The sequence below is a fragment of the Oryctolagus cuniculus genome, chromosome 2 (genome assembly GCF_964237555.1).
Source record: "Oryctolagus cuniculus chromosome 2, mOryCun1.1, whole genome shotgun sequence".
NCBI classification, from domain to species: domain Eukaryota; kingdom Metazoa; phylum Chordata; class Mammalia; order Lagomorpha; family Leporidae; genus Oryctolagus; species Oryctolagus cuniculus.
The window spans coordinates 19,323,675-19,346,954 of record NC_091433.1 but is presented as its reverse complement, the minus strand read 5'-3'; the positions used below and the strand labels follow the sequence as shown (position 1 = coordinate 19,346,954).

At 44.3% G+C, this 23,280-nt stretch overlaps 1 protein-coding gene across 3 annotated transcripts in view; it reads left to right on the top strand.

Moving 5' to 3' along the window:
- PPARGC1A (PPARG coactivator 1 alpha) overlaps positions 1 to 23,280 on the top strand; it is a 705,391-nt gene that overhangs the window by 343,613 nt on the left and 338,498 nt on the right. The window contains exon 1 of one of the 3 annotated variants that reach the window (XM_070069598.1): positions 787 to 1,019. The exons of the other annotated variants lie outside the window; for them this stretch is intronic. Coding sequence (XP_069925699.1) covers positions 879 to 1,019 — 141 coding nt within the window. The 5' untranslated portion in view covers positions 787 to 878. Of the gene's footprint in view, positions 1 to 786; positions 1,020 to 23,280 lie in introns of those variants that run through there. 3 annotated transcript variants of the gene reach the window in all.

The following is a 23,280-nucleotide window of genomic DNA, read 5'->3' as shown; positions in this document are numbered from 1 at the left end:
AATGTGTTAGGCCTGCTAAGACTTCAGTGATTTGCAAAAGAGAGTGCTTTTCATGAGACCAGACACATGCTCTGGGATTTTACCAGGAACAACCAGAGGCCCCAAAACAAACAGGCCTAAAGGATTTATGACCAGGAAGTGTACCTTGCCTTGTTGACCTTAACTTATATGTTGAGTAAACAAGCCTTTCTGTATACCCTGGTGTATCCAAGGTAGCTTCTAATTTCGCTGCAATTGGACTGCATCCAGTTGTCCCTTTCGTTCTGGTCCTTAAAAGTGCCAAGAATTAGAGGTTGAGAGAGACCTGACTCAACAAGAGAAACTGAACTGGAACAAGCTCTAGGTGGATCTGCACGTTTTACAGGTCGTGGGTGAGTTATCTGACCTTTAGGGGGGATTAAGAGGGGCACACATGACTTGGTGGCCCTGTGTAACTGCAGCTTAACTGCAAAGCTGGCAGTGTGTTTGTTGTTCTAACTTTCAGATGCCTTGTGGCTAGTTTCATCTGGTGATCACACGCGCCAGGGTGTGGGCAGTTCTGTGCTCAGAACCTTTGGTTCTGTGCTCACTGTGGTCTTCTTGTGTCTTCCTTTTCACTCCAGACACCTGCATGGCAACCTCTGAAAAAGACAAGCAAAGCTTTTACAGTCGTACTAGGTTGCTTTTCAGTGTGGTGGTTTCTAACTGGCCTCATTTTCATCCTATAATTATCCTATAGTTTTACCTGTATAGGAGATTAAAAAAAAACAGGTTAGAGATTGCTTGACTATTTGGATAGCACTTCAGGGAAGGGATTTTTTAAAAGCTGTTTACGTGTACACAGGGATCTCCTGGTGATCCCTTGTTGGGGCTTAGCAATGTTGAAGTTACATTGAGATATGAATATGCTCATGGCCACAAGCCAGGAATGGCATCCAGGCCTTTTGTGTGATGTGATTCCCTACACCCACGGTGCTACCATTTGTTGCAGGAGGCAGTACCAACCAGTGGAGTGGGCCTGGGACTCTGAAGTTTGGAAGGTAACTTCCTCGTTCCTTTCTTACTGTGTCACATAAAGGCCACCCCTATCTCAGAGGATGACTGTATTTGGAACAGGGCCTTTAAACAGGTGGTCAAGTTAAAGTGAGACGTGTAGGTGGAATACATACAAGATGACTGGTGTCTCCGTTGATTTCAAGGTGTGCATTTATAAAATGAGTTAGGGAGAGTGGAATGGATACTGATACTCCTTAAGGGTCTGTACGATGCTTGAGTACCTGTTATGCTCTGTAACATTACAGATTCCTAAGCCTGTCTTACATTTTGCTGGTTCTGTCTTTAGCAAAGTACCATAAAATTAGCTGGCTTCAATTATGCAAATTTATTTTCTTGCAGTTCTGGAAGCCTGAAGTCCAAGATCAAGGTGTTGATTGCATTCTGAGGCCTCTCTACTTGGATGGCAGCTGGCTATCTTCTTCCTTTGGCTCCATGTAGTATTTTCTGGGCATTTGCTGGTCTCCTCTTCTTATAAGGACACCAGAGGTCATTTTGCATTAGGGACTTCATCTGAATCACCACTTTAAACACTCTCCAAATTTAATCATGGGGTATAGGAGGTGAGGATACCAATGTAGGAATTTTAGTGCCACCCAGTAAAGCCCATAACTGAGATTACAATGACCAGGTGAGCAAACAGGCCGGAAAAGGCTGTTTAATGCTAGGCAGAGAAGAGCAGCACCAAAGCATGAGCCCTTTCTGAACTCATGTTGCCTGCTCTGTGTGTTTCCCTGCTGCTGCTAAAGCAGATTTCCTCACTCCTACTCACCCGGGGGCTAATCAGTTCAATGATTGACCAAGTGCACCATTTTCATAGCACTGCTCTTATGATTCTTCTCTCAATGCGACTTTCCAGAGAGCTGTTTATACACATGTTCACATGTTTAGTGATGCACCATAACTCTGCCCTCCCTATGTTCTGCTGGCAATTCCACTACAGGAACGTGGATTCTGGAATTTAAATGACCATTCTTTGTGGAAAAGGCAGGCAGCCTTGTTATTACCTTTGAATGACCTCTTTGCAGCCCACGCTATACAGAATAAGCATTCCTTGACCCAGTTGACTTCATAATCTTCAAACAGTTCAATTAAGTGCCTGTACGGCATCTCCATATGTTGGCTGGATGCAAGGTGCCAATATTTCGACATTGCTTTCTCATTAAAATGATCGGGGCATGAGCCTGGAAGATTCCAGTGTGTGCCTCACCTGGGACCTCCCCAAGGGAAATGTGCCTGCCAAGCAAACCAGAAATAGTGTCAGGGAGGAAGCAGACCCCTCTCTGGCTCCCCTCCTGGATCGAGTCATTAATGAGCACTTTTTACCCTTGGCAGGGCCAGGTAAGTTTGAGAAGTGCACCTCCTGTGGTGTTTAAACACATTCCAGTTACTCCCATGATAGCGATGCATGAAGAATCAACATATTGACCCCCCCAGAGTATATATTAAATTCTGAAGGATTAATCAAAACTGCACCATGTTGTGTGCAATTAGACCCTTGAAAGGCAAAATAAATTTGCTGGAGCCGTGGTTGCTCTCGTACCACTTCTTGCCTGCAATGAGGCATTTCTCAGTTCTATTACTAACAGATGAAATTTTGCTGGGGAGCATTTTTTAGGAGGCGGGATGAGCTCAAAGGAGATACCGGCAAGGCATTTTATGGATGGGAGAGAGCAGGGAGTCAAACTTGCCTAGTGTACCCTTTGGAACTGGGTAAATATCAAGCAAAGACCTCAGAAGGAGCACTGGGTTGTGTCATTTTCTTATTAGAGGAGAAAATGCCACAAAGTGTATGCGACAGGAATAATGCAGGGGATAGGACCTCAGCTGACTGCCGGGATCCTCCATCGTGAGGGATGTGTCCTGTATAGAGGGCCTTAGGAAAGGGTTGCTCTGTGCATTTAGCCACACCCCTACGTTCATGAAAATGACAGCTGGCTGTCCATTTCCAATGCAGGTAAACAGAATCTTGAAGACAGCTCTGCCTCAAGTGGCAGAGCTACCTCTGCACTCCCATTGAACCATAACGGTGGTGCCAGATTGCACATTGTGTGGCTGTTTTGGTTTGCTGTTTTTTTTTTAAAGAGTCAATTATAGCCTGTTGCAAAGAGCCCGGATGCTGTCTATTCAGTTTGCTAAAGGGTAACAGAAGAAAAGGCTGGCACTGGATTGCTCTGGGAGACACGCAATAGCCTGAGGGCTGCAGGCCTGGTACCTCTGAGCTGGCCCCGTGAGTGAGAAGAGCATTATAGCACCATGAGATCTGCAGAAAGGGAGATAAGAGGTTAAGACATCTTAACGAAGCCATGGGTGAGACCAGTATGATGCATTTCTTTCTACTTAGGACAGTAAATTTCCAGTCCTAGCCGGAGTGCTCAAGAATCACCATGATAAATGTAGTTACTGCTATGAGTACAAATTCATCTCCGCATCTCCTGTTCCACTGTGGGGAAAAACATTAGCTCATCAACATGCATAAGGCATGCCCATAAATAATCCAAAATTGTACTTGTTGAAGAAAAAAATTATTATATACTATTATATAGAATTGTCGGAAATCCTTGAATTAATAAATTCAGGAACCCTCTCTGTGTGCAATGTAGCAATTAGAAAAATAAGGGTAATGTGCTTAATTTATACAAAGTACATTTCTTCTTTTTTCAAAGTTCAGAAATAAATTTTATTGGGAGATGTGCTGAACACTCTCATGACATCTGGAATATGGAGATGTAATTGCTGATTCAATGGCATTGCGAACACGCAAACATATTTCCTTGGTGAAATGTCAAAAAGGCAGCAATCAAAAGGAAGCGTTTAAGCATTAAAATGAAGAAATGATGACTGGATTGATTTGTAAACATTTCTCTCTAAGCTTACTTTATGAAAAGAAGGAATATGTTTAGGAACATGATGGCAAATTTGCACATTTTAAGTCCTCAGGAACATGAGGGCATGGATGTCTCAAGATGCATGGTGGGTTCAGTCAAGAGTCGCTTTTGCATGAATTCTGATAAACCCTGGTGGATCTTCGAATGGGAGTTTTGCACTTTAATGTCCAGTAAGCGATTGCAAGGGGGTAAGGGAAGTTTGAAGCTAAGATGGAATGTTGGGTACCTTTGGACTAATCACTTCTTATGTTTTGGAATTGTTTACTTATCCTGTGATGCTGGTTGGTGACAGTACTTATTTTCACTTGTGTTACTGAATAAAAGTTAAAAGTTAGGAGCCTGTAGACTGGGCACCATCAGACTTTGGCCTGATTGTGCAACCCTGACCACTTTTTCGAGCTGATGGCTCCCAGGGCCAGTATTCGTTTGCCCTGAGTGTATCCTGAAGAGGCCAGTAATGACTTAGGGCACACTTCAACTTTGCTTCACGTTCTAACCAAAGGAGCACCTTACAACTATGAATGGGACACTAACCATGAAAACAAAATGTGTGAAGCCACCTATCAGAGAAAACAAACACACGTTCCCTTGTGCTTGCCTGTACAAAGCTCTTCCTTCTAGAAAAGCAGTCCAAAAAGGAGTTTCCAATCAAGGGAAGAAAATTGTTAAACCAATGAAAATCCCCACGCAGGGAGGGAGCTACAGTGATTTTGATTGCTAAATGATTGATCTTTCCAAATGAATATATTTGTTGGTCCCACATTATGCCAGCCATCTCTGACAAACTCTCTTCCACGAAGACCTGATAAAGAAAGAAAATCTGCACCAAGTGAGCAGTTGCTTTCCCCCGAGGCAATGCATTTGTAAGGTCTCTACTGCATTGTGCTTGCAAATAACATTTATTTCTGTAGTGTAAATATGCAAGAGTTCATTTTAATAAAAAGTAAGTCCTAAAATAAGATAAAACCCATGACTAGACTTGCATTTGAAGATTTAGAGTGTATTCATCTGCTGGTTTTTGGTATAAATATTCATTGGTTTTGAGCTCTCAGGTGTTGGAACTTTTAATCTGCATTCGGATGGAGGCCCTTTAATCAGACAGTTTATAAAACTCTGCAGTTCCCACCCTCACCCCCCACCAAGGGAAAAACACCACCACCACCACCACCACCACTACCAGAGTAACAGAGAGGGTCCTAGAGTTTGAAAATCACCCACCAAGCCCAACTACCTTGCTGGGGGGCGGGGGAGGAGAATACACGCCAATGCCATTTTGTACCGTAATATCAATATTCTATTAAGAATAAATCTCTCGCTGTTAGACCGAAAAGTCTCAAAAACCTGTCACTTGACTGCAGTCTTCAGAGATGACTGATAATGGGTAAAAAAAAAAAAAATCCCATAGCATCTGTTTACCATGTACTCACACAAACTGTTAGGAATGTTTTAAAATGTCATCAGTAATGTATGCGTGTGTATTAGCCATCACAGAGCCAAGTCCCCTCCAAGATGGCACTAGGGACCATTCTAAATTAGGTAGGTCAAGTGAGGAAGGGAGCAGAGGAACTCTTTGAAAGGATGTTGTTTGGAAAAAAAAATCAACTGCAAATGCTAATGCGTGAATACCTGGGAAAGCCCTGGCACCAGCTTTTAAATCAAGCTTGGAATCACAAGGAGTGTTATCTGTAAGCTCCCAGTGTAGAGGTCAGTTTTGGGAGAGCAGAGAGTGGTGGGAAAACATTTTGCATTCGATGTATTTTGCATTAGCAGGCTCTCAGATGTCTCTTGGTAACCCAAGCACATAGCAAGAGAAGAAAGTCATTGAGGTACAATTGCTGACTAAACAATGTGTTGGTGACAGTGTTGTTAGCAGCTGCTGCATGCTTGAGAAACACTGTCCCAGTGAAGTCATTGAAGTCATTGGGACTGCCTGCAGCCTTAACAGTGAGTGTTCCAGTACTTGTCACCTTCTTCACCACACACAGAGGTTTGATTATTGATTCTGGTCATGGATTCTCTGCTCCCCCTGTAATGCAAAACTCCATGAAGGAAATGTGCATATTGACGACCTGAGGGTATGCCATCCTTAAGACAATGAACTTGGCTCTGTCATTTCAGAGATGGTAACAACAGGTGCATTCTTCTTTCAGTGTTTAGCCTCTGCCTCAGTCTCCTCTGTTTCAAAATGGGGATAGGAATAGCACTATCCTCATGGGGTTGTTGGAAGTATCCAGATAACAAATGCACGAAGAATGACCCTCCCTCCCCCCTCCCCGCCCCGAGGACTCAGTCAATGCTCAGGAGAAAGTCAGAGGAAGCCTGGCGTGACTCGGTGACAAGCTGACATGATGCCACACTTAGCATCCACGTGGGTTCATTATGTTCAAGTATGCATGAGAATCCTGTGATGTTGTCTGGAGGGCTTTGCCTTAATGATTTGGTGGAATGATTCGTAATTCACATATCAGAGCTGCTGGCCTCTGCATCCTGAGAGGTGTGCTTATATACAAAATAGTTCTTTCTAAAGTGCTTAAGAGAGTCAGCTTCCTTTCGGATCTTGTTTTCAACATGAATTGACTTATTAAGCTATTAAAAAAATAGAACCAAGGTCACCTTTGGAATACACTCTGCTTTTTATTTTAAATTGTGATGTTTTAGCTACTGTGGTTTTATTTTGTTTGCTGGTTATATAAATTGCAGAAAGGAAAACATATAAAATGAAAATATGTGGTTTCTTTCCATTTGTCCATTCTAATTAGTTGGAGACATATTCAGGAATATGCTTAAGTATCCGTATCTTGTGGTCCAGGATCAAGTTTCTGTCTTTTGGCACATGTCATATTGCAGTATGGTTAGTGATGTACTCTCTGTGCCTGTCTTCTCAGCCAGTATACTCATTCTCCCAAGTTGGAACTTACTTTCTGGTGCCATATGTATTTCTCAGAGCAATGCCCAAGCCTCCATTTATCTTTTGTTGACTGCTTGTAGTAATAGAATTAGTAAAGTCAGTTTTTATTGCCCTTAGATCAGCCAACAGATTGTAGTTTTGGTGCTACGTATAACCTTGATGCTTGGGTTAGAACACTTTTCAACATTCCTCCAGACTGCAACTTTTTCCCCTTCTGCTTATTCAACAAACATTTATCAAACCAGCATTGTGCGCCTGGCACTGTGCTAGATACTAAAAATAGATGTGACCTCTGGAGCCAGGCCAACAGTTCAGCAGAGGGAGGTTGATATACCCATGAAAAAAGTGCCAGGGCAGGTGGTTAGCCTAATGGTTAAGGTGCCCGAGTCCCAGGTCAGAGTTTGATGCCCAGTTCCAGCTACGACTCCAGCCTTCTACCAATGCAGACTCTGGGAGGTAGTGGTAGTGCCTAAAGTAATTGGGTTTCTAATGCTCATGTGGCAGTCCTGGGTTGAGCTCCTGGCCCTGGCCTTAGCCCATCACCCCCCACCCCAACCTTACTACTGTTGGAGGCATTTGGAGAATGAACCACAGGGTGTGGGGGGGCAGCTCTCTCTAGCTCTCTCTGTATCTCTCTCTCTTTTGCTTTGTCTCCCTGCCATTCAAATAAATAAATTTAAAATACCTTTTAATGTGTTATAAAGTGGAATAAAGTAATGAAGAGGTCAGTTCTATCTTTGAAGAGATGGAAATACTTCCTGTAGGAAGTGGGTGGAAAACTCTGAGCAGGTTTTGCTGGGTACAGAGTGGCAAGGGGGAGAATGTTCTAGGCTAAGGAGAGACCCCATGGCTCAGTACAATGAGGCTGAGTATAGGCATGGGTGGGGGCTTGAGACATTAACCTGGAGTAGTGGGTGGGGCAATCACTCAGTATTAAGGAGGTTGGACTAAATCTTGTACGTAGCAAGTGGCTACTGGTAGGACTTGAGTAACTCACATCATGGGTTGATTTTCATTGGTAGAAACATGAAGTGTTAGAGCCAGAGGGGGATTCAGACTGCATCCACCTATTGTACAGATCAGAAAATGCAGACCTGCAGATGTGAAGTGAATTGAAGTGACCTGGAGGCAGACAATGAGTGAGATGACTTCCAGTGAGACAGTTTTCAGTCAGCCTTACATCTGCCCTTGTTATTAATTATATTTCATCAAATAAGTCATTGAATGTCTCTGAACCATGGTGTCTGCCTCTGTAAAAGGGAGAAACAACCTGCTGTACAGGTAGGCAGACAGGTGTCACTGTGGGGCCCCAAAGAGGCAATGCCATGAGGCGCATTGAGAGCATGATGTGCTGTGGCAATGTAGATGTCACTGGCCGCCACCTGTGTATCTCTACCAAGCAATTCATGGAGGTTTTGGGCTCTGACTGTAGAATTAAGATGACACAATCCAGGTGCTCTTTGGTCTCAATGGTTGTATGAAAAATTAAAATCTGGAAGATTAAATCTTCTACCTGCCACTTCTCTTTCTCCTATTACCATTACTGCTTATTATATGGAGTCTTGGGTAATTTATATTTACGCTTCAGATGACAAGAACAGCCAAAATGTTCATTTCAACCTAGTGCATAGTATAGGAAACCTTAAAATATGGAGTCACCTTTAAAATTGTTGACCCACTCACAGGAATCATTTCTGTCCTTTGATGTGTTGTTCCCAGTGAAACAGTCTGTGTTGTCCATGTTTTGGGGTGCAGGGAAGGTATAGTGTTGCTTTCTGCTCTCAACTTCTTGGTGTGGTTTCACTAACTCTGCTTCATTTTGCCCCAAATATCAGATCCTTTCCTTAGGTTATCATTGAGAAATAGAGGTTTATTGGGATCATAGAGAAATTGTCAAAGTTTCACCTAAATTTAATAGATGGGGGAAGGAATGGTTTTTGTTTTTCTAATTGCTATACATCTAATGTAATGATATTACGAAAATTTTGAAGGTAGAGGTAGAAATCAGCCAAAATCTTATACCCACACATATATTGGTTTAAGTTTAGTTTATGCCCTTCATCTCTCTCTCTCTCTCTCTCTCTCTCACACACTCTCTCTCTCACACACACACACACACAAACTAATGCAGTAAGACAGCTATGAATGTTGATTTTGGCCCTGAGATATAAGATCAGTTTTAGTAGTTCTTCCCATTACTGACATGCAGCCTTTTTCAGGATTGGATCTGAGATTCACTTTTTCAACCCAATAATAATAAATACATATATCACTTGTTTGGTTCTTAGTATTTATGAGGCATAATAGATAGCATGTTTTTCATTTTCAACATACCTCATATGAGTTATATCCTAGTGTTATCATCTCCATGATAAAAAGTAAAACCTGAGCCACAGTGGAGCTCCATAACCAACTTGGAGCTGGGATTGGGACTCAACGCTGTAGCGTAACAGTAGCTGGCATGGTTCTCAGAAGCCCAGTCTGCTTGGGGCAGCAGTCCTGGGCTGTCTTGATCCCCATTGTTCCCTTCTAAGATATGCATGGGGGACTCCAACATGTAAGAGAGATCATTTCAGTAAGGTTTGGGTGAGAGGAAGTTCAGCGATAATATCTGGTATTTCTATTTGGTGTGACCATTAGTTATGAGGTATTGTAGGCACAGAAGAGAACTTGAGAACAGTCTGCATCTGATTCCATTCCCTGGGACTCAGTCAGACTTTAAGCCTCTTCTTTATCCTCAATAGTGACTGTTTTACCTATTTTCCTTATTATCACTGTTTTTTCTACCTATGATGGCATTGATGTGCTCATCTCATTTGTGTAACTCTTCCACACATGCCAACGAGCACCTGGTTTCTGTACAGAACATGGTATCCCTGAGTGTTGAAATTTTCTCCTGGAAGAAGTGGAAAATCACGACAGAACTTAGGGGAGTAAATAATCTATGGAGTTGAGTCTCTATCTCTCCGTATTATATAGCATGCGTGTATGTCTACACACATATATGTGTATATGTGTGTGAATCACGTGGATCTTGAGAATTGAACTAGAATCCTAATAATGAATGAAGACTACTACCATCTCCATCCTCGTCCCTGCCAGATAATGATGTTTCTAAACAAATACTTTGATGAGGCAGAAAATCTTCAGATTTGGAGGAAGTTCTGTGGCTTGGGTTTATGATGTGAAAAGGCTACTGATCCCTTCTCCCCTCCATCTTCTAGCCTTTATTAGTTGAATTTTCTAAGGGCAGGGCCATTTGGAACTTTTCAAATACTCTGGCCTTGACAGCTAATGGTGGACGGTGCTATGGTTAGGAAGTTTCTCAAGGCTAATCAGTTTTCAAAGGGGGGACAAATAAAAACAAAAAACCCAGTTGATTGATAAAAAGGGCACCGTGTTCTTGGTGAGACAAACAGAATCTCAGGGCATGGCTCAGCCTGTCTTTTAATTATCCAGTTCATTTAGTCAGCTCTGATCCAGGACCTTGGGAGGTCATCTGCAGTGGGAAAGGCAGGCATGGCAGCTCCTGACCCTCGGCTTGGTTCAGGATGGAGCGCAGCTGCCGGCTGACTCATGTTTTAACAAACGGAGGCTGGAGAAAGGGGCTGCGAGAGAGATGTGTGGATCCAAGGAGTCCTCCTGATGCCCTGAGCTTCCCTGAACCTCATCATCAAAAAAAGTAATCGGTCATCCAGCTTTTGTGATGGCTCATTCACTGGAGCGGAGGGCGCCGAGGCTCCCGCTGGCAAAGTTATGGGTGAGGGCGGCTGAAAGGCAGCCCTGGGGAAGTCGTAATTAACATCAGCCTTGCTGTCTGACCCCTGAGTCCACCCCACCCTTTTCCTCTGCTGACCACTTGATGTGTATGGGGCAACTTTTTGGGGCTTCCTGGCATCATGGGGAGACAGCTTCTGAGACATCACCCTCAGCCAGGATCAAAAGGCCAGGAACACTCACCTCCCTCTTGCCTTACTGTCTCTGAGACTCATTTGTCTCTAGTAGACTAAGGGAAGCACCCACTGCATCCTGGGAGCAGGTTCTACTCAGCCCTCCTGAGGTCACACAGCCCAGTGAATGTGCTCACTGTCACGTAGTGCATCTAAAGCCAGGCAACTTGAGAAAGGATTTTGCTGCCTTGCCTAACCTCAGACTGCAAAGGGCATTACTAATTAGTTAACTTGGAAGACCTTTTGAATCAATTTGCCTATGTTAAAAAAAATGATTGTGTATGTGGTGAGAAGCCAGGACCAGCCAATAACTGAAATAACTCTTTCACTGCTTACCAAAAAGGAAGACTCTTCACATTGTCAGGCTGCATACCGTTGGTGTCTATGGTTGGTTGTAGCATCAACGAGATCTGGATTTTAATCTCATTGTATCCCTGAGAAGCCACTATTCTGGGCAAGAGACGTAACCCTCCGACTCTGTTTTCTTTCCTTTGTCTGTAAAGCGGGGATAATGAAGATGAATTCATTAAGTTGTTGTGAAGACTGAAGTAAAGCCTTCGTTTCAAAGCCAGCCAAAGGTTATACCAACCACACTTTGGAGCTCATGCTCTTGGTTTGGTTTTAGTGCCATAGAGGCCAGATGTGGCGCTCACTGATTTGTGAAAGGAGCCCCATGAGGTCTCTCTACGGAGGAAAGTGGAGCCAGGGATATATGTAAGTCACAAGCCTCGCTGCAGCATCTCCAGGGACCAAAGGAGCTGGTTGCTCTGCTGTAGCAAAAAGCCACATTTAATACATTTGGAGCATGAGGTCTCATTCTCACTCTCTTACGTGAGCCTCCAGTACTCCATAAAACTTTCTGGCAACTTTGCAGCTTTGATGCTGTTATTTGTAAATTGTTGGTCTTTGCCAAACCAATAATTCTAAATGGAGGGGACAGGAAACAGGGAAGGAGACAGACAGAGGGCAGGACTCAAGTTTCCTACGGAACCCCAGTAGCGTCTAATAAATGGGTGGGTCTATTTGCAGAGCATCCCAGTTGGGGGTCTTCAGGAAAATAGTAGATGCTTTGTTGGTGGTGGAGAGGTTGGGGGGGGGCTACTCTGGAAGACTCAGAGTCCAGGGGTCCACAGGCCCAGATGGCATAACCAGGAAGGCACAACCGGTATTTTCATGGAGAAGCGGATGGAGGGACGCCTGTCTGTGCAGTCGTGGTCTGTGACAGAGTGAATTCCCAGCATTTTGTTGGAGCTCTCGTGGAGGGAGGACCTGGCAAGGCCAGACTGATGATGATAGGTGGGCGTTAATTATGTGATCTCTGCCATGATTAATTTGAGATGTGCACAATGGCGTTGTTGGACTGTTTATAACAGGGGCTCATGATTCTGCACACAGCTAGAGCCGGTCATGAAACGCACTTGAGATCCTGTCCCAGTTCTGCTCTCGACCTCAGACTCTCCAGCCCAGCACTTTGCAGAGTCTTAACTTGCTCACCGTGGATTTCAGTATTTTTCTGGGCTAATCCTCGTGGCATGATTTCTGATGTTCAAGAAAGGAGTTTGAAGTACTTATTCTGAGGGGTGAGCATTCGGCACAGCCGTGAAGAGGGCACTTGAGACACTCATTTCCTATACCAGAGTGCCTGGGTGCGAGTCTGGCTCTACTTCCAAATCCAGCTTCCTGCTAAAGTGCACCGTGGGATGGAGCAGGTGATGGCACTAGTGCTTGGGTCCCCCTCACCCATTAAGGAGGCCTGGATTGAGTTCTGGGCTCCTGGCTTTGGCCTGGCCCAGCTCTGGCTGTTGACAGGTATCTGGGGAGTGAACAAGTGGGTAGAAGATTTTTCTGTCTTTCCCTCTCCCTTTGTCTCTCTGCCTTCCAAATAAAAACAAATAAGTAAATAAATATTTTTTAAAAGATTTTATTTATTTATTTGAGAGGCAGAGTTGTAGAGAGAGAGAGTGGGAGAGACAGAGAGAGAGGTCTTTCATCTGCTGGTTCACTCCCCAGTCAGCCACAATGACCGGAGCTGGCCTGATCTGAAGCCAGGAGCCAGGAGCGTCCTCTGGGTCTCCCATGTGGGTTTAGGGGCCCAAGCACCTGGGCCATCTTCCACTGCTCTCCTAGGCCACAAGCAGAGAGCTGGTCAGAAATAGAGCAGCCAGGAGACAAATTGGCATTGATATGGGATGGTGGTGCCGCAGGCAGAGGCTTAGCCCACTGCGACACAGCACTGGTACCAGTAAATAAATAATTTTTAAATCATGTTAAGTCTGAGAAATTGCAGGACTTAGGGAGGTTTTCTGACATTCTTAGTCTTTCTCGTGTTTACCATAAATCTGAGACAGTGATATGATCAGCAAGCTTATTTATGTCTGAATACAAAACATGCATAAAATTTAAATGGAGTAACCTCCCTTCCAACATCTCCCATCATGGATTGAATATGACTCTCACAGTCATGGTGGTCTGCCCTACTATCAGAGATTGATTAGTAGTTTAGTGTGCAATACATTGTTCTCTGTACTAACATTGGCATCTCCTTCCTTCGTCGTGTGCTCCTACCTTCAGCTCTCTCTCCAATGTCATTTGTGTCACTCCCCCTCTTCACGGAGGAACGACACAGGACCCTGCGCTGTTCTTTTGTCTGCTCAGCCCTTCCCGGGTTTGCTGCTGGTCCTTCCCGGGTTGGCTACTGACCCTTCCACGTCCGTGGAAGGGCGGTTCCCCCTGCCACTTTCCCCACTTCCGCGGGGGAGCGGCACACCGCCGGCCGGCTCTCTCGGGGGCTGCTCAGATGTTATCCGGATGTTCCCCTTAGATGTTCCTCGTGCATGTTGTCTCTCTCCTCCTTTATAGTCCTCTTCCACCAATCCCAACTCTGCTGCCCACACGCCGAGTACGCTGCTCTCCTCCAATCAGGAGCAGGATCAGCTCCTGCAGGTTACTGGTTGAACTGGAGGCAGCTGTGTAAAAGTTGTTTGCTCCTCTCCCAGCGCCATATTGTGGGAGAGCAGATGCATAGAATAAGTCTTAATTCCAGTAACTTAGTCTAGTCTGAGTTGCTCCCCACAATTTGAAGACATTGGCCAGCAACTGGGGGCTCTCCTTCCCCTACTGTCAGAGTACAAGTCACTTCCGGTGAAGGCATGTATCTCAGGGTTTCTGCACTGCTCTGAAGTGACACCCAGATTGCAGGTCATGCCACAGACTGTCAACAGAAAGTGTCTGTTGGCATCAATAGGATGGCTCTTGAGGAAGCGATAACTTTAAAAATGTATGATGAGTACCACTGAATTAAGACAGATGGCCTGATTTGTGTTGTTCCTAAAATAACTGGCAAGTAGGTGTTTATCTCATTTTACAACAGGACAAAATTGCTTTTGGAGTGATTCATTTGTGATCCCAGCTAAGCCGTACTATTAATTTACTTTACTTCTGACTGGTGTATTTGCTTCAGTATTTATTGTGTTTCCCATCAGTATTGTCAAACTGTGGTGCTGCTATGACATCTCGACATTTGCATTTAGATTATGGGGTTATGGGTTAGCATTGTAAGATAGTGGATCCAGCTACAATTTGGCTTTTGAAGATGGCATTCATAGCTTTGCTGACATCTTGCCTTGGGTTCTGCATGTGGAACCTTGATGGTTATTATACCCCCCCAACAGTTCTGTCCCCATCCTCTCACCCATTCTCAGTGCTCTTGCTCCAGTAAGCTTTGTAACATGCAAATTTGATGCTGTCATAGTTTTTTTTTTTTTTAAGGAAAACTTATATTGCTATAGGGATCAGGTATAACATGACATGAACCTGCGTAAGTGGACTGTGACCTGTGGAAAATAGAGGGTCATACCCCATCCCAAAAGAGAAGGGCTCTTCCAGCTAAGAACAGCAATTAATTATTAAGGGAAGCCACAGATGTAGATTTAAGCAGAATTACCTGATTTTAAACATCTTTCTCAGGCCCAAACAAAGTGCTTTCATGTATAGCCTCAGCTTAGAAACAAGACTTGTAGTCTTATAGTCACTTGCTGGTTCTCTGTTAAATCTCAAGACAATGTTGAAACCTTTGTTGGTTCTCCGTTAAATCTCAAGACAGTGTAAATATAGAATATACAACCCTTACTAGCTGGGATACATTTTGGTGCTGATTTTCCACTTTGCACTCGATCCCTCCTATTCCTTATGCTAGTTACTATGAACTAGAACAGAATCTTCCAAATGCCACGAGTGTGTTCCAAAAAGTCAATTATATAAAACACTGGGGAAGGGAGCATAGCTATGAGGTGCATGAAATAATCGCTGGGACCCTGTGCAGGTAGGGACTCGAGTTTTAGAGGTTTTGCTGCAACATCCAATTTTGTCCCAGTCCCAAGTGTGCTGGTGGCACAGGTGTGCTCTGGTTGGCTAGGACTTTAAAGACACAGTTGTGATTCCAGGAGTCTCTAGCTATTGTCATCTTTTTGTTGGCCAACTCTGGTGTGGCTGGTTTGGGAGAATATTTGGCATGTGGGGTCCCACTGCCAGCCTCATTTCCATGTACATGGACAACACACACATGCATTCACACACACCCAGAATGAGGAACTTTAGCTCTCCTTGTTTGAGAACTGGGGCTGGACAGAGACCACCAGTCAATTCTTCAATATTTTCAGCTTCATATCACTGCATGGCATGTTTTTCTGGAGTATTCTTGTACTGATTGTTCCTCAAATGCCAGCACTGGGTTGCATTAAGCCCCTGGTCTTTATGAGGGCTGTTCTGTCTGGTGGCTTCGTTCTGGTAAACACCTCTTTATTTCTCAGGATTTAACCCCTGTTTAACCACCTCCTTGAAGACTTTCCTAAACCCCTAGTGGAATTCAGGCACTTTCTCCTTAGAATTCTTGGTGCATTTGAACAACTTAGGGTATTTCTGTAATTAGTTCATTTCACTTCTGTGTCCTAGAAGTGAATTTTTGCATTATTGCTCAGAGACAGAGACTGTGTTCTCAATACCTGCTTTCTTACTCAGCAAATTGGAAGAACTGAAGCATTATCACCCTCATGATCTACAGGGGACCTCTTCCAGGACCCCATCAGATACCAAAATCTGCGGATGCTCAAGTGCCTTATATAAAATAGTATAATGTTTGCATATAATATATAGATGTATTCTCATATCTGCTTTAAATCATCTCTTGATTACTTATAATACCTATTATGATATAAATGTTATGTAGATAGTTGTTATATTGTATTATTTAGGGAATAATTACAAGAGTAAGTCATTACATATTTCATACAAATGTGACTTTTTCTTAATCCTTTTCATCTCTGGCTAGTTAAATCTGTGGGTATGGGATCTGTAGATAAGGAGAGTCAATTGTTTACCCACCCATAGACAGAGGGTCAACTGTATACATACACATATACACATGGAAGAACAGCTGTCTATAACCTCATGCACACATGCTGCTATGGAGGGCCAACTGCATGCACACATATAGATACGCTTGGTCAACTGTATGCACACATAGATATGAACGGTCAGTTATACACACACAGGCACACAGAGAAGGACTAGGAAGTTGGGGACCTTAGAGAACCTTCCTCTCCCCCCGTCCCCGGTGCCATTATTTCGCATTTTAGTTTTCCTCTGTACTTCCTGTCCCAGTGAAGTCTCTGTGAGTGAGGCCTTTCTTGCCTCTTCCTGTGTTGGCCCAAAGTCAGGTGCAGCAGAAAGGACCCTCACAATAGGTCTGCTTTCCCTAGATGGCTGGCCAAATTGCGAGCACTTGCTATGCGCACTGACATTCGGAGCTCACTGTCGCACACAATCCACCCTTTCGCCGGCCGCCTCTCCCATGAGCAGGATCCCCATTGCCTCCGTTCATGCCTTTTTTCCCTCGGCTTTTCCACTCCCTTTGAGTCAGTGCTGGCGACATACTCCTCCCCGGCACTTCGAGTCTTGCGTTTTGCTAAAACAAGGTTCTCGGGAACAAAGGGAACTCAAGTTCAGGGTTAAGATGCTAAAATCAGATTGTTCTCCTCTGGCAGTAAATTGGTATGCCACTCTCACCACTGCCGCAGATAAAATTAACCATGCGTTGAAATCATTGCAATAGGCAGTGTCATCAAAGCTTATTTGTAATGAAAATATGATGTTTCAAACCTAAACTCAGGAGTATAATGAATGTAGGACCATATGCTCCCCTCCCACGTAGGGCTGCAGAGCAGAGAAGCTCCTAAAATATATCGCTGTGGATGGGGCTCATGGTTGCCCCTTCACTCCTCTCCCGTTATCACAGTGGGTTGCCCGCACACAGTGGATGACAAGTCAGAAGTGTCTAGGTGTGGTGGGGATGGCTCCCGGGGCTGCAGCGGTACAAGTGGAGACTCTGGCTTGATCAGCTTTTCTTATTCTGTGGTACCTGTTCTGCACTGAGTGATCATACTGTATAGGCTACTCTTGCCCTGGCAGGTGTGCTTAGCAACTACTCTAAGGAGGAAGAGAGGGAATGACGAAGTATACACTCTGCTGCCGAGAGACCCACGAGCATGCCCAGAAATTCCTGAGGGTGGGCTTGGTTGTAGTTCCAACCTGTTCAAAAACTAGGACTAGAAGGAAGAATTCACTCCAGTGGTTGACACCCTGTTGTTCTTGATTTGCTCTTAGACAGCATTGGCGCTCTAAAAGGACTGACCACTGCCACGTGACTGAGCTGTGATCACCCAGGTGCTGGGCATTTGACCTGGTGGCACTGGAGGTTCCAGGCCTGTGCCACTGAATCCTCACAGTAGCCTTGCCACTGTTGTCACTGCACCTGTTTTTCAGGCGAGGAAGCTCAGAGGGTAGGTAGGTAGCTTACTGACATGATGACTTGCAAGCTCTATTAAGTCATGCTTGTCACTTCCTGGAGAGAGAATAGCAGAGGAGTTAGGTGCCTGGTCTGAATGCTGGCTTTGGCACTCTCTCAGTCTGTTCAGGCTGCTATAGTAGAATACCATAAGCTGGGTAGATTTATTTCTCACAGTTTGGGAGATTGGGAAGGCGAAGATCAGAGCAGATTTAGTATCTGATGAGTCCACTTTCCAGCTCCCAGATGGCACCTTTGTGCTGGAAAGGGTGAGGGGGCGTTCTGGGGGCTCTCCCTAGGGTGCTATTCTCATTTGGGAAGATACCACTCCTGTGACCTAATCACCTCCCAAAGGCTTCCCCTCCTAATACCATACTCTTGGGGGTTAGGGTTTCAACATATGATTTTCTAGGAGGCACAAACATTTAGACCGTAACAACCATTTAATAGCTCTAAGACCTATTGAAAGTTCCTTGTTCTCTCTGAGCCTTGATTTCTTTTTGTCAGAAAATGCAGATGATGCTTACATCCAAAGTCTTTGCAGGAATCATATGCGCGATTGCACGCAAAGGCCGGGGGCTGGTACATAGGAAGTGCTCCATAAATGCTGCTTGTAGCTGTTATGGTTGCCAGGATCTCTGGAGTGATTCTGTCTTTCTGGTATCTCTGATCCAGCCCTATTCACATGGCTGCTGGCCAGCCTTCCTGGGGAAGGACCAGACAGTGGTGTCTGGGGGCTGTCTACTCATCCCTTCTTTCATGAGCTCCCTGGGATGTAGAATGTGTGGACAGCAGATCCAGGTTCAGATCCTGCTTCCCAGTTGGCCAGGGTCTTGGAGCCCCAGTTCTCATCACTACAGTTTGTGACACCAGTGTGGAGTGTAGCAGAGTCCTTGCAAAGCTATCAGGAGCCAATCCATGTCATGTCCTTGGTATATCACCGGCATCGCATACCTGTGAGAGTTGATTTCTTTTCTCCCTGCGGCTGCCTTCCTCCAGTACCTATACAAGGCTTGGGCTTCATAGAGTGTCTTCTGTCCTTGGGTTATGTGGCACCCAAGAGGGGATGGGTAAGGACCAAGGAAGGCATTTAAGATTCAAGAAAAATGTTTCCACTGTGGAGGCCTTTCAGGGACTGTTCTCAACTTCGAGAAGATAATTGTCAACCTGTTGAAGAGAATCCAAATGACGGCTGGGTCAGGGGCATTTCAGGGCTAGAGAGTTGCTCCTGCAGTGACTCACTGCCCCTCAGGTGGTCTCAGGTCAACCCCTGCATTCCTCTCCTCTTTTCTTGCCCTCCCCATGAGAGCAGGCACCATGTTAACCAGAGTAAAAACCAGAGTAAAATCCTCCAACCAGTTGCTATGTATAATTTTTTTTTCCTAGAGTGGATCCTGTATTAATGTAAAGTTGGGCAAGCCTTCAGCTTTTCTTTAGGCTTGTTAAAATAATGAGGTGCAAATGAGGACGTGACCATCTTGGGTGTCTCCCTCCATGCTAATTTGATCTCCTGACAGTTGGGCTTCCTGCTTGCTGCAGAGGCCTGCCCGGCCCCCCCCGCTTTCCGCTTTTGCAACTGAGACATTGGGAGGGCAATTCCCACTTTCTAAGACCAGGTCTTCCAGGTCAAGGGAAACCACATTTTGAGGGGGCTTCTGGTGGAATGGTCCCTTTTTGGGACTTGATGCTTAGCTCTGAGATTGAGAGTTGTTGTTATCCAAAGGTGGGGGCGGCATTTAGCGGAGGGAGGAGGGAAGTGTCTGGGTCTCCCTGTAGTGGTTTTGATCAAACGTCTTTTAGAAAGGTTTTCTGACAAAGGAGCCTCCCTCACCGCATTCGGGAAGGCAGGCTTGGCATTCCTTTTTATATTGAGACAATGCAAAACGAAATCCTTCTCCAATGACTACCTGATAAAGGAATAAATTGACTGTACAAGGTGATGCGTCTGATAGGTCATCCTTGCCGATGCACCAGAAACACCTTCTATTAAGAACAAAATGAGAACAAATTTGTTATGCACCTTTTGTTATTTTTAGATTGCATTGACTTTTTTTTTTTTCGGGTTGGAGCCTATTATTCCGAACTTCCTAATAAACAGCAGTGACTTAGAAAATGTTTCATTGTGTTGACCTCCACTTAATTTCTATGCGAGTGGAAAAAACTATTACAGGGAACCAATCAACACTTTAAATATCCCATGTATATGTGTTCTGCTTATACGTAGATGTGGATACAGCTTTTGAGAGTATTTTTATCAGCTTGTGTGAGGGTAAAGGGCTTATTTTAAAAAATTATATATGTATATATGTCTCTATTTTTATCTGTTTCTGAAAATGGGGGAAATGGTTCATTTGAGGACCATTGTGGATCCAGAGACCACGTGGCTGCGGGAATGTTAAAACTGGGTAGTGTTCTAAAAATACTACTATTCCGCTGTGTGCTTGCCTTTGGTGAGAGCTCTGCATAGGGCGATTAGACAAAGATGATACTCCATGGCCATTTTCCTCTTTAGCTGAGGCCGGGACTGGGGAGTTGAAGGAAGTGTGTTTGTGGAAGCTGGAAAACACATCCGGGGAACAAGCACCTTTCAACATTTGGGGACTTCTCCTTTAATTGTCTTCAAATGTTGGAACTGTGGGAGGGAGGGTACCGCAGCTGTTCTTTGTAGCTTCTCTTCTGGCAGGGTGACAAGAAAAATCAAAGCTGCTGGAGTCCCTGACTTGGCCCGTAAATAGAGGCCAAGTGCTTGGTTTTGAAATGCCTGTGTAGCTCATTGACCGAGTATTATGGCTGGGATGCTAATGGTTTATGTGGCCTGCAGGTGACAGGAAGATTTCTGCAGGCAGGGCTTTGTTGTAAATTTAGTCTGCTGCCACTGCCCACAGATCAGAGGTGGTTTGCAAGTGATCACGCCTTTTTGAATGACGGCGAGGAGAGCCGAGATGAATGGTGGGGCAGCCTAACACAGCTGTTGCTCCTGTCACGTGGTGTGGCGTTCCGGGGGGCTGCATGGGACGAGCTTGTGTTGGGGCGCTAAGGGAGTTAGAAAGGGGATCCAACTGGTGCGACTCAGTGGGGACTTTTGAGATGACACTGTAAGATGTTTGCGACTTTTAGCTTCCTAGTTCAGAACTGGAGCAAACGTGGGGATAATTCACCTGGCATGTATTGATCTTCCTTACGATGACTATTTATTATTAATAGCTATCGTGTCTTGCTCCTGCAGAGGGCTTCTTGGTTCCACAGTGTCTTTATATCTGTCATTTGGTTTTATCCTGATACCAAATGGCAGATATTTATGGAAGGGCAGTGATCTTTTCGGAAGAGCCAGGGTTGCTTTTGGAAGTCCTGTTGTGTGCCAGGTGCTGTTGAAAGTTAATTAGAAAGAGACAGCCTCTGCCCACGAGGCGCTTATCGGCCCGAGAGCCAAGCAAACTGCAAGTGGTGAACATGTACTCATGTCCTCCAAACGGCCTTTTCAAATTAAGGCGGGGAGGAAAAGAGTGCTTTTGTCAGGTGCTTTTTTTGGGGGCCTGGCACTTTAAGAGATAATGTTGACAAACACAAGCAATGACATTCAGTGACCTTAGTATGTGCTTGGTCATGTCCTAGCTGGCACCCCACAGGAAACTGTTCATTTAATGGTCACAGGAACTGAATAACATGGGTACTATTAGTTCTGTTTTATCAAATTGGAAACAGAGGCATAGAATGAGTTGGGGGGCCATGCATCTGGTGAAGGCACTGGTAGGACTTGAATCTAGACTGTCTGGTCTTCTTAGACAAGTACAAACCACTTTATTTACGGAATACTTTTTTTTTTTTTTAAATGACTCCAAAAGCCTCTGGGGACTCCCCTGGCTCAGTAAAAATGTGATCCTTGCAAAGGAATCTAAAATATTTTTCCCTGATGATTATCTACGCACTTCCCAGTGTAGGCTCATAGCCATCGATTTTGCTTTTCTGAGCTTTTTCAAGACCAGAGAACGCAGTTGGGAAGCTCAGATCTGAGGATGGACTCCTCAAGGGACTCTAGCAAAGGGTACGGCAGACTCTTTTAACTGAAGAAGGCCAGGAGTATAGCGTCCAGAAGAGATAGGATTCCGAGTCTCAACGTATGAGTTTGAGGCTCCGATGAGTTTACGCAGCTTTCTCTCTGGGCTTTATTTTCATCCCTTATAAAATCGGGGTCATGACACTCATCCTGTGTTTCTGCATATCCCTCAACTCCTTGCTGAACTTGTTCTCCCTCTGAGCCTTCGCACGTGCTGTTCCTCCTGCCAGATCTTTGCCTTGGCTGGTTGTTCTCGTTGTGTTCACAAGTTAGCTTCCAGAGAAGCCATCCTTAGCTACATCTTCGCTTGGATCTCTATTGCATTCTTTTCATTCACATTCTTTACAGCATTCGTTGTTTTTAGATATTATATTTTTATTCATTGTTTGTTGATGCTCTGCGTTGCCAGCAACAAGGAGTGTCAGCCACTGAAAATGGAACCAAGACCATTTTGCTAATGACGTAACCCCAAGTGCCTAGAACCATGCCTGCAGAGAGAGAGAGGCACTTGTGATAAATATGTGTTGAAAAAGAGAATGAGAAAAAGAATCATCTAGTTGGAGTGCTATCCAAGGTAAAGTAAAGGAAAATCATGTTTACAAATTATTGCAAATATCCAGCACAAATACAATGAGAACAGAGAGCAGATTTGCATAGGATATTTAGATGCACCAGTGGGCTCGATCAGAAAACTTGCTTAGGTGGCGGTGTGAGGTCTTTCCCCTCATCTGCTGGTGTCAGTTCCAATAACTGGAATGCAAGATAATCGCTAACTCAAAATTAAAAAGCTCTTCCCTTCATTATCCTCACCATGATGCTGGAATCGAGAAAGTAAATTTCTTGGATATGTTCTTGATTGGAATTGAATAAAAATCAATGTCAAGCGAAGCCCAAAGCTGCCTTTAGATCTGACAAAGTTTCCTGTCTCTGTTCTTATCAGGGAGGCCAATCAAAGGGAGGATGTGCTGGGTCAGTGTCTGGGTGGAGGGATCTGAAAAACAGCCATTAATGACTTTCCAGTACTTTGTCAGCAGGAAAGTGCTGTACCATTTGGTCTATTAAAAAGCGGTGGCATTTCTGGTAACCATATAGAGTTCTCATTTGCCTGGGAGTTGTTTAGACAGCCTCTTAGGTACACTGCCATTTTGCCTTCTGTTTTTGCTGGAAGAATATGGCGCTTGATTGATAATGCTCACAGTCAGAAAACTCCCCGCACGGAATAAACTCAAGATCGGATTGAAGTGGAGATGTTTGTTTTCATGCAGTATCACGTGGGCAAAATGATGTATGCCACAGTACCAGTTTTTACAAGCCAAAGGGCTTCCCTAGTCCACATGACTGTCTTTCCTACCTCCCCTTTACCAGAAAAATGTTTATTTAAATATTGTACCATCCCCACAAGCACTTTTATTATTTACCGATTTAAAAAAATGACATCATTACTTTTCTTCTGAATATTTTAAAGCGACAATTGTGCAATTAAATTACTGAATTCATTTATATTTAATTGTGCTTTTCGTTTTAATGTGCTATTGGACGACATTTCTTTCTGGAGCTGTTAGTTTTCCATGCAACACAGAGAATCTAAGGCTATATCAAAGAAATAT